At 33.1% G+C, this 12463-nt stretch overlaps 1 protein-coding gene across 1 annotated transcript; it reads right to left on the minus strand.

Moving 5' to 3' along the window:
- Positions 1–2614: 2614 nt before the first annotated feature.
- LOC134702014 (uncharacterized) lies at positions 2615–4054 on the minus strand. The gene has a single exon (XM_063563123.1). It carries the CDS (start codon positions 4052–4054, stop codon positions 2615–2617), a length of 1440 nt encoding a protein of 479 aa, XP_063419193.1.
- Positions 4055–12463: the final 8409 nt, after the last annotated feature.

Below are 12463 nucleotides of genomic sequence, written 5' to 3' on the forward strand. Positions count from 1 at the left end.
AGTACTATTTGAAATATATTGAGCGCAAATGAGTTGTATACTTTTTTTCTAATTTTATATATTGAATCTTCACCTTTTTGTCATTTCTGTTTTACTGTAATATTAAAGTTATTCATTTTTATATGATTTTTGAATTTCCATCTTTGTTCCATCCAGACAAATGCACCGTCATCCGCATTAGCACCAACAGTAAATCCATAAAAAGAGACATACTATAACTTACACGGCAAAACTCTCGAAACTGTACAAAACCAGCAAATATCTAGGAGTAAATTTCAGGGAAGACCTACAATGGAAACATCATGTTGACGTAACTGCCAAGAAAGCATCCAAATCCATCGGATTCCGAGGGCGTAGCCTTCGGGAATGCAGCAAGAGTGTAGAAAATGCAGCCTATATATCTCTGGTCAGACCAACTCTAGAATATGCTTGTGCGGCATGGGACCCTCACACCACTGAGGATATAAACCGTTTAGAGCAAGTGCAAAGGAGTGCCGCCTGGTTTGTAACAAACAACTACTATCATGATAAAACACCTGGAAGTGTGACAACTATGAACAATACATTAGGATGGGAACCACTAGCTAATAGCCGAAGTAACCACCGACTCGTCATGCTTTACAAGATCCAGCATGAGCTAGTGGACATTGATGCCAGTTTCATCTTACGTCCAAACGATCGGCGCACTAGAGACAAACAATGCCTGTACCAACCACCAACAAACCAGTGATTATATAAGTACTCATACTTTCCACGGACTGTACAAGAGTGGAACCACCTTCCAACAGCTACAACTGAAGCTGCGACAACTGATGGGTTCCAGAGTGCACTAGCCAAAAATAGTGCACCCAAGAAACCAACACCATAGACAGCAGCCAAGTGTACATAGTTTTAAACTGTATATATTCGGAACGTTTTATTAGTAAATAGTTATAGGAGAATTGCTGTCTCATTCTCTGTCTAGTGGACTTATAACATCCTTTTGAAAACTCCAGTCCTAAACAAGGAAGAAGAAGAAGAAGTTTGTTTTGTTTTGGGGTTGATGGTTTTTTTGTTTGTTTGTTTGGTTTTTTTTCTTTTCTTTCTTTTTCGGGCTTTTTATCTGGGGTTTTTATTGTTTGTTTTGGTTGTTCTAGTTTTGAGGTTGGTTTTTTTTTTTGGGGGGGGGGGGGGGGTGATTTTGAGTATTTTTTGCACTTATCTTAAAAAAATTTATTTGCTTTCGCATATACATATATATTTATATATTTCAAGTGTCTTTCTGTGCCTTTTTTCGCTCTTCTACTTAGTATTTCATTTGTAATTGGTGTTTCAAATTGTCGCTTGTTTGTTTTGTTGCACTTCAGTGTTCTGTTGTTTCATTGTTTCCCTCTTATATAGTTGATGAATTTCCCTCGGTTTTAGTTTGTAACCCGGATTTGTTTTTTTTTTCAATCGATTTATGACTTTTAAACAGCGGTATATTACTTTTGCTTAACATGTAATCATCAAACATGGATTTGGATTTGCTATGTTATGACGTTTTGAGGTGTTGAACTATACTGGACGACTTTAGAAACGCAACACTCATTTTGTTGATTATTTTCACCAAATCTTGTTTTATTTTCTTAGAACTACTTTGCCTGCTTATCATACTACTTTCTCCGTGCAAAAAATCAAAATCTGATTTACCTGTGGTTACTGGCCATACCGAATTTTTGAAGTCGCACGAATTTCTTAAAGCGCAATTTTAAACCCATGAAAGATTGTTTCAGTTGTTTTGCTTTGTGGAACAGTTCAATCTTTTGCCTCACTTAAACCAGTTTAAAAATGTTGCATCTCCCTTCTGCCGAGACTGAGAAACAAAAAACTGAATTACCCCCTAAGAATACTGCAAACATTAAAACATAAACATGCTGCAACCATACTGTATGACTTCAGAAACTCTTCTTACTGTCCTTCCGACAACATACGAGTAGAAAAGATTTGTTGCTGGCCATCAATGAACAGAAAATGGTTTAATGACAATGAAACGTCAACAAAATTTGATTACGCAACGTCATTTGCCAGACATGTTTACGGCCGCAACGTCAACTGCTAATCAAATTGCCAAGTGCCATTGAGTACAGATGCATGCCATTAATGTTTCCGTTCAACTGAATTGCCAAAAAATCGACTGAATGAAAATCTTAAACGCCCTCAGATCCCAACCGCATAATTGCCAAAACTAATTAATGGCTTGAACAAATGCAAAACCAGAAGGTGTCAAAAAGAACCCAAAACATGTCAGACAACATTTGGTGACCTTTCTGACAATTATTTTGACGTTTGTAACATGCAGTCACCGCTTTATACGGGGACACATTCATTCAAAAATAACACAAACAGAATCTAGTGTTGCGTTTCTAAAGTCGGTCAGTATATATATATCAATTTTCAACGCCTTCCATTAAAGTAACGTCATGCCAGACGACATTATAAAATGAAAATTTGAACTACATTGTTATTGTCTTCTTAACATCAAATGGAAATCGAAAATTATACCAAAAAACAAACAAACTAAATAAAATATATTTACTATATACATGTAGATAACACAATGCTTTAAAAATCCGATTTTAAATTTTCAAGTTTCTTACAAGTACTTGCATTTATATACACATACGGACGTGTAACAGTTATTAATAACAAATAGTTTTGTGAAGTCTTCGTTAAAACACATTTCATACGGACGGTAAATGTCATTGTCTTTGTTCAGCATTTCTTCACAATTTTCTCCATCTGTTGACATTCTTTGTATATTGTTAGTCTCAAAACCGCCAAAATAAATGTTCCTCTGTCGATCAAGTGTTACACCAGCTACTCCTGAAACGTCCTTACTATAAACTAGTGTTCCATCTACTTTGATACAAAGGAGTTTACCATAACATCTAACAATCAACTGATCTTGTAAATCATCGTATACTATGAGGTCAATACAACGAAGTCCATGTAGGATTGTTTTTAGAACTATCCCATTAGTGTCTAATGTTTTGATAGTACCACCTGTATCACCAACGTAGATTCTGTCACGTCCAGCAGCAATACCTAAACATGTAAATCCAACATTAACTGTGTTGTCCTTTGTCATCGTTGTCGTATTGATAAATTGTATAGACTTATCGTAAGGTAGAGTTATAACAGCTCTGTCCGTACCAGGTATCACAGCAACACGATGAGGTGCGGAGGAAAAAACTATCTCTGTCTCATAATCTTTACAGTCTCTGTAGACATACAGTTTGGGATCGGAGGATGCTGCATTAGTAAAGAGCAGCTTATTATCATCTGTCACTGATACATCTCGAAAAGCATATTCTTCGCAAATTTTAAGTTTTAATTCTGTATCCTTCTCAAAACCTACAATGTTTTTCATTGGTTCCGCCTTTATCTGGGCTTGTTGAAATTTCTTTGGTTTGTATTGAACTTGACATGGTTGGACAAACTCTGACAGTGACCCGAAAGACTCAAGCTTACCATCTTTCTTTTCGTCAAAGGTGATATCGAATTCTTGTGAATTGGATACTATCTGCTGAATCTTGGCCTCAGCACTATGAATATTTGTTACTTGTTGGCGCAAGAATATAAAGAGCTGATTCTTAGATCCATGATCTATCAAAAAATCCATTTCGTTTTTATTTTCTATAACATTGACCAAGACTTGCGATATTTCTTGCTTTTGTTTGTTGATTTCCATTTCATGTTTTCGTTGGAGAGATGACAAAGTGGTCGTTAATTCACGCTCCAAATCGTCAATTTGTTTCAAAAATTTGGATTTCACTGCTCGGATCTGCTTAGTGATGGCTGATTTAGTTTCCTCCATTGATTGTAAGTTTGACTGTCTGTTATTGTCTAAAGCATTCAATGTTGTGATAAGATGCGTCATGTCTTCCATAACATCGTTAAACAGTGCAGACTTTCTAACATCCTTCGAGGCAAGTTCCAATGGGAGAACGTTCTGACAAAGCCTGTGTTCATTAGATATGCAGGCTCTACAGCAAATGATATCATGGTCTGTGCAGTAATAATCCAAAAGCATCTCTGAATGGACATTGCAGTTTTTTATCGCAGGCATAAGTTTATTGGATCCGATGGACGACAAGTCGATAACATGGTGAGATTTGAAGGCTTTGAATCTGCAATGTGATTCATCACAGTCTGTACAAAGTCTTTCTTCACAGTCAGAACAATACTTTGTTGCTGTTGAAGACTTGTCAGCTTCGGAACAAGGATCACATAAACTAGCCGATGCCATAAGAAAACTTCTAAAAAAAAGAGAGGTGTGGTTTTATTATACTCTAAATCAAAAGATTTTTCTTCATGTTCTGTATTGTATACAAGTTTTTCTAAGCAGTTTAAGCAATTAACATTTGACAATTTAGAATTTAAACTTAATCTCATTTTTTTTTAAAACGCAACTTGTAATTAATCGAAATGATATATGACTAAAACTACCAGAGTCAAACCATCCATAGTCACATTTTGAGATGTTCAGTATATTCAAATGCGACATTAAATACACAAAAACTCAAACATGCATAAATGTAAGTGTTGCATGTTTGAAAACAAGGTAAACTAGCCTTTTAGGGGCCTTTTAGTGCTAACTGTTATGTGTGAGCCACGCCACCGTGTTGAAGACCGTGCATTGACCTATAATGGTTTACTATTACAAATTGTGACTTGGATGGAAAGTTGTCTAATCCTGCTAATGAAAACTCACTCCACATCTTCTTATAACTACATTGTACAAATACCAATAAATATGGGGTGATGATGTTCCTCAGTCATAATAACTTTTCATCATTACCGAACTGAACAAAGAAATAACATGACGGGTGCCGTATACGGTGCAGGAAATGCTTATCCTTCCAAAACACCTGATTTTACTCCCATTTTTTATTGGAGTTCGTGTTGTTTCTTATTTATTATTTATAACTGTTGATGTAAATGTCGTTTGGTTTTGTGAGACTTTGTTTACTCCTTGGTTTTGATTGTTATTGTCTTTCAACCAGAACAGAAAAGGAATAAAATAGACGAAAGACATAATTTACCTAGTAAAATTGGCAATAAGCATATTCTAATGATTTGATCGTTTTCCTAATAATGCTTATTGTAATGTATTCACTACGCAAATCAAAGTATATCTGTATATTGTGGTACTAACCATTGTGTATAACATTCCGAACATTTGATATTGTGGAGCAGGATTTGCTCACCCTTTTGGACCACCTGAGATCACCCCAAATGTTTGGTCGGGTTTGTGTTACTTTGTTTTTAGTTTTCTATTTTGTGTATCATGTGTATTGTGTTCTGTTATTTGTCTGATATTATGTCTCTGTTTTAGTCATGGCGTTGTCAGTTGAAAGTTTGACTGTCCCACTGGTAACTTTCGACCCTCTTTTCTAATAACTACAATCTACCTATATTTTATAAGAGTAAAATATATACCCTACAACAAGCGATATCGATCATTTAAACGATTCGCACTTTCCTAACATAGATACGATTCGCACTTTCTTAACAGTGATTTTTGCCTGAATATCGATTACATAAAGAAGAATCAGTGAAAGAAAGATATTCATTTGAAACCAAATTAATTTATTTACAAAACAGAATACTTTTAAAGTAACATGTGACTATCTTAACATAAACGGAATAAAAAAAAGGATTGTTAAAATATTTACTTTCGGTTTTAACGGTATCTACCTAAGCTAGTTTAGCTCTTCATAAAAAAAAATATTACAAAATTAGATAACATACCTGATTAATTTGCGTAAAACTTCTAGTTAAGAATAAAACCACGACGGTTCTACTGTTTAACTTGTAATTCTGGTTCTTGAAGACAACACATGTGTGATGTATGATGATTTTAAACACTACGTGGCGCTGTTAACAAAATAAGCACGTCCCAGTGGGCACTCAACGTTGTGACAACGTTGAAATTTGGTTGAAATATGGTCGTGACGTTGATCGACCTAAATTCAACGTTGATCTAACGTCATGGTATTCAACGTTGAATTCACAACGTTGTTTCAACGTTGAATTTACGTCGTTAAAATCAACGTTTAAACAACAACGTTAATTCAACGTTGGGTTAACGTCAGTCAATGGCGACAGAAAAATCTTATTGTCAAAATTAAAGGGTACAGATATATTGGATGAGCAGATCGAACAAGGAGCAGTGCTGTAGTATTATAAACGATTGGATAATAAGTGTCTAATCTAGAATTTATAATACTTATAAGGGGGTCCACTGACTGCCATAAGCGTGAGGGGGTTTCCTCCTGTCATGCTTCCATGATCCCTATATAATCAATCATTTTTTTCCCACAAAAAAAGGGGGTAGACCGAATTGCATTGTTTATGCATGGAAAGGAGTTTTGGACAAGAACAAGTGGTCAGGAGACATCACCAATAACAAATCGGCTTTTTCAAATTAATTTTGTTTTGTGTTTATTTTTTTTAAAAGTATCTTTTAAAAAAAATCAATTCTTACCAATTATTAAGAAGATCTTATTTTGGTTTATTAATTATCTATATTTTGGGAGATCTCAAAAACCTGTTCATGCTATTTTAATTATAAGTATATCTGTATAAATATGATATATTCTTAGTTTATATTTTTTTTTAAATCAAATCGATTTTTTTTAATTGCTTTCATTCAATTCAATAAATAGGTGAAATTATTCGGTATATTTATTTAATTATTTTTACCGATTGATATTTAATATATAAACTTAAAATATCATCGATGTACAATGACATAATAATTGAGAAGTTTTTAAATTTTCGCGGTTTTTCAACTGGAGTTCCGAATATTTACATTTGGATGCGCACGCAAGCACGCGCACCTCTTTTTAACATCCGTTTAGAAAAATTTGAAAATCATCCTCGAGAAATAATCGCACCAGACTGATGAACAAATAGTGAACAACTGCGTCTAAGGAATATAAAGAAGATATAAGACTTTTCTGTATAAACCTCTTGATATAAGCGTAAGTCTATTTTACAATTAAATTAACGAAGAATCATAACATAAACAAACACATTCAAATTATTTATCAGATTATCTGCATGTTTACCTTCACAGAAATTATGAGAAGGTCTTATCTTACTGAATCTAATTCAGTTTCATTTCAAAACATGATTGCATATATCCTCTAATTAGCAAATTAACATAAAACATATATAGCCATGCACATAGTCAGTAATATCAGAAAAAGGGGGAGGGGTATCATCGAAAACTAGCCATTCGTTCCAATACAACTCAAATGGTGTGTCTGACACACATAGAAATGGTCTGCTCTTAAACACTTTTTTGGTCTTTTAGATTTTTTCGTTAAATACCTCTGATCTTCTGATAGTTTCATCTGTATATGAACATTATGGTTATTGCCAAACACAGATCTGGTTTAAAGGATTCATGCTTTTTCTTGTTATTGATGCAAGCTGGTAATGAACATGTTGTTTTCTATGATTTAAAATAATTGTTTTATAATTGGTAGAATTTGATAACATTAATGGCTTGTAAAAGTACACAACTTTATTTATGTAATTCAAATTTATGTTATTTCTTTCCCATGCTTTCAGATGCTGTTCTAGTCTGCCACAAAGAGACACCAGAGTCCAAAATATCCGAGCAGTGATCAGGACATTTGAAGTGTGCCCCACAGAGAGCAGAAAGAGTTTCTAGGCCAGAAGAATAAATCATTAAAACAAAATAAATTTTTCATTTTAAAAACCTCTTTTTTTTAATTTCTATAGTTAATTTAGTGCCAGTAAAAAAAGGCAGTGAAATTTAGAAATACGTTATTTGGTGCATCTTTTTTTTCTCCGGGTTACTCAATTGTATCGGGTGTATGGATAATGATTGAATGAGTAAACAGCTTGGTGATGGTATGGTTTGTTCCAAATGCCTTAAAGATAAATAATTTAAAAAATCATACGGTATACCCTCAAAAAGTCAAATTTCAGATCAACAAGTATCAATAAAAATGAAAAAGACAATAAAAAAGAAGTAAATACATGAAATATCGGATTACAAAAACTTAAAATGAGAACATCTTTTTTTATGGTCCTGCTATGTATTCACATAAAACAAAGGAGGCATTTTGTGTCACTGTGTCAAATTTGCTGCATTTACTTAATTTTGTATAAGTTGGAAAACTTGATCAACCAGAATCAAACCAGTGTGCTGTAGTAAGTTTTTCTTTTTTCCTTTGCTTTGAAAAATTGATGTGCTAGAAAAGTAAGCTTTGTTAATATTGATATATTTGGTTTCAAATACAATTTTGATATTGTAACTGTCTCTTCTCTTTGTTTCTGATTGTTATTGTCTACTTTTCTCTTTTGGAGTCCCTTGTTGAGAAAGGAACTGTTGATGGACACTAACTTGAAATAAAATTTGAAAGTGGCTTTTTCATTTCATAATTCAGGTATCTTGTTATTGTATTTGAACACGTGCAAATATGGATAAATGTACACCCCAAAACCATCACTTCAACCAACCTACAAATGACCCAACTACAACCTAACTCGACCTGATTTCAACCGCAACCAGACCTGATTTCAACCTAACTCGACCTGATTTCAACATAAACCCGACCTGATTTCAACCTAAACCCGACCTGATTTCAACGTCACTGGACCCGATTTCAACATGTTATCAACGTCAATACAATGTTGAAACTGCAACGTTGATTCAACGTCAAAATTTCAACGTCATTACAACTTTCAAAACTAACCCAAGTTTCAACGTTGTAACAACGTTCAAGACTGACTTTGGATCAACGTTGATACAACGTTTTGTGCCTGCTGGGACACTTCCTGGTTAAAAATAAACACACAATTTAAATACATTTTAAATCAGGAAATATGAAGTTTCAATATTTAAATCAAACTATTTATTGCTAGAGTTGAATATAGAAAAATTGTAATGATAAAAACAATATACAATTATGCCGGCTGCACAGTAATATTTTTCGGTTTAATATTCTTAGGGATTTATTGACACAGACAGCTTATAATATTTTTTCTATCAAGGTTCATGTGGACTGCAAAATCCAGTTAAGTTTTGATTTTTTTAAAACATAATATATATTTTGATTTTACTTATCTTTTTTCCAGATGCACAGGTTTTTCTGTACTCAGAGTAAAATTGGAAGTGAAGCCGAAGGGTCCATATGAACATTAAGCATGTTGAGTGCAGAAAAAAAAATATCATGATTTTTAATAACAAAGGTAGATTTTATATTAATTCTACGCTATTATTTTTTCATTTGTCATTAATACGAAATCATAGACATACAATTAGAAACTTCAGTAACAGACAAGCTCAAAGACAAGGTCAAAGACATGGTAAAAGACAGAAAAATTTCAAAAAAAACCAATAAACTTTTAAAAATATCCAAGTAGCGTTCAAAGAAAGAGCGTTAATAAACGTAGCAAGTTTTCTTTTGACAATATATCTATTTTATTTGGAGGTAGACTTGTTCAACAAATTGTCGTCAATCCTATGGGAACGAAATATGCCCTTCTTCTTGCCGATCTCTTCTTATTTTCGTACGAATCGGCGATCCTTCAGACACTTGTCAAAACAAGAATATCAAAGAAGCCGGGTCATTAAATTTCACAAATTAATATTGATGATGCTCTAACACTTGGATGATGCAAACTAAAAATAAGTTAACGAAAATATTTGTTGGACGCAAGGACGAAGAGACGTACAATTGTAAAATGTAATACTCCCCGATACGTCGATGACATAAAAAAAAAAAAAGGTTCGGTGGTCAAGTGCCGCACTCGGATCGTGAATAGTATGGTATTATATTATTCGTTTGCTTTATTTCTTTTATTTCAAAACAGTATCTTTACTACAAATAAATGAATTCGATTCAATACACAAATCTTATTGAAGATACGATTCGCACTTTCTTAACAGTGATTTTTGCCTGAATATCGATTACATAAAGAAGAATCAGAGAAAGAAAGATATCCATTTGAAACCAAATTAATTTATTTACAAAACAGAATATTTTTAAAGTAACATGTGACTATCTTAACATAAACAGAATAAACAAAGGATTGATAAAATATTTACTTTCGGTTTTAACGGTATCTACCTAAGCTAGTTTAGTTCTTCATAAAAAAAAATATTACAAAATTAGATTACATACCTGATTAATTTTCGTAAAGCTTCTAATTAAGAATAAAACCACGACGGTTCTACTGTTTAACTAGTAATTCTGGTTCTTGAAGACAACAGTAAAACACCTGTGTGATGTATGATGATTTATACACTATGTGGCGCTGTTAACAAAATGAGCACACTTCCTGGTTAAAAATAAACACACAATTTAAATACATTGTAAATCATGAAATATGAAGTTTCAATATTTAAATCAAACTATTTATTGCTAGAGTTGTATATAGAAAAATTGTTATGATGATAACAATATATAATTATGCCGGCTGCAGAGGAATATTTTTCGGTTTTATATTCTTAGGGATTTATTGACACAGACAGCTTACAATATTTTTTTTATCAAGGTTCATGTGGACTGCAAAATCCATTTAAGTTTTGATTTTTTTAAAACAAACTATAATGACGTTACGCTCGATGTTGGTGTCATTTTTGGTAACGTCGTATGTTAACGTCAAAATCATATTCTAACATGACGTTCTTCAAACGCTTTGAGTACACACCCGTGGTAAAATATGAATATATTTCATGGGCTGTTCCCATTGTACCCCCACGTCATATGTTTTTTAATGAATGAGCGACTCGACGTCATAGAACAATGACGTCAGAATATAAGCAATTTACGGGAAAATACACGCTTGTGAAACGGAAAATCATCACAACAAGGAAACGTTAACAAATGATGCTAAAATGAGTTATATTAGCCGTTTTTGTATACATATGAAACATATAAGTACAATAATAATTAGATTAATCTAAAATTATCTAAATATGTTATTATAAATAGTTTAAGCATCATCATTTATTCAGTTTGCTCCGTTATTTTACGTCAATTTAATAGTGCGTTTATATATTGGAACGGCAAATAATGCCATCACCTAGAGCGCTTCGATCCAAAATAATTGCCGTATTTGTCCTATTAGAATCGAAATAATTCATGGGGGCTTGAATATTTCTAGATTTTACCACGGGTTGTCCCTTTATGCCGATATTTTACCCCTTGCTATCGCTCAGGGTAAAATATTTGTCATAAAGGGCCAACCCGTGGTAAAATCACGATATATTCAAGCCCCCATGAATTATTTCTTAATTATATAGACTTTTGTAATATTGACGTCCAGTATATTCGTTAGACACTTGGTTTTCAGTTAATGAAAGGAGATATTGGTTTGTGCCAGGTGACCTCTTGACAAAGGAAATATAAGATCAATGCGTATGGTGTTTTGTGAAAAGGACGGAAAATCAATTGTGGGATTTATGCTACATTCAAAGCCACGCGTATGCATTCATGCACAATTTGTTTTAAAATAATTTTTACTGGTTAAAAAAAAACAAGATTTTTTTTATTATGAAAATAGTACTGAAGAGGAGAAACGCTTTACAATTTTAGATTTTTTTAATACATGATCTTTTTATTTTAACTTTAAATATGGTTGTATGGAGGTCCGGTATAATTTTTTTTTATATCAACCTCAATGTAGTTAAACAAATTAGCGTCTGCGTATTTTCAATGATTGTAAGACTTTAATATCTGTCAAAATTCTACAATGGCAGTATTTGATTGTCAAGTTTGAATTTATTGGGAATGGGGTGGTTATAAAAGGCTTGCCTCCGGGTGCAGGAATTTATCTCTGCATTGGTGGCCTTCGACTGCTGTCTTCTCTTTAATTCGTCGGGTTGTTGACATATCCCGTTTCAATTCTCAATTGTATATTTTATGTTTTACTTTGTTCTGTATTTGTTTTGAATTTATTTTTTTCTCTCTCTCATTTACCTGTTTTTGTCGTTGATGATGTCTTATTTAATTGTTCTCATTTGCCACATTCTTTATTTCTGAACGAAATGATTTTCTGTTCCTTAGAATACAATTTAAGTAAAGATGTACTTTAGTGTCATGTGATTTTCTCTCTATTGATCCAATATTGTCCAAAGCAATAATATCTATTACATTGAAGATTTTTTTTATTTTATTTTATTTCTCCAATTGATATTAAGAGAAGGGATTTAGAAATGTATGACGCGTAATTTATCTTTTTTCTCGTGATAGATAAATCTTGTATTAAATGTACTTTGTTTGTGATATTTAAGAGAAATGCAAAATTGAAAACTTTAGGGGCCAGCTGAAAACAGGACGACTCAGGGTGCGGGAATTTCTCGTTAAATTTGAGACCTGTTGATAACCTTCTGCTGTTGTTTTTCCTAAGGTCGGGTTGTTGTCTCTTTGATACATTCCCTTTTCCATTCTCA

The sequence above is a fragment of the Mytilus trossulus genome, unplaced genomic scaffold, assembly GCF_036588685.1.
Source record: "Mytilus trossulus isolate FHL-02 unplaced genomic scaffold, PNRI_Mtr1.1.1.hap1 h1tg000373l__unscaffolded, whole genome shotgun sequence".
Lineage (NCBI taxonomy): Eukaryota > Metazoa > Mollusca > Bivalvia > Mytilida > Mytilidae > Mytilus > Mytilus trossulus.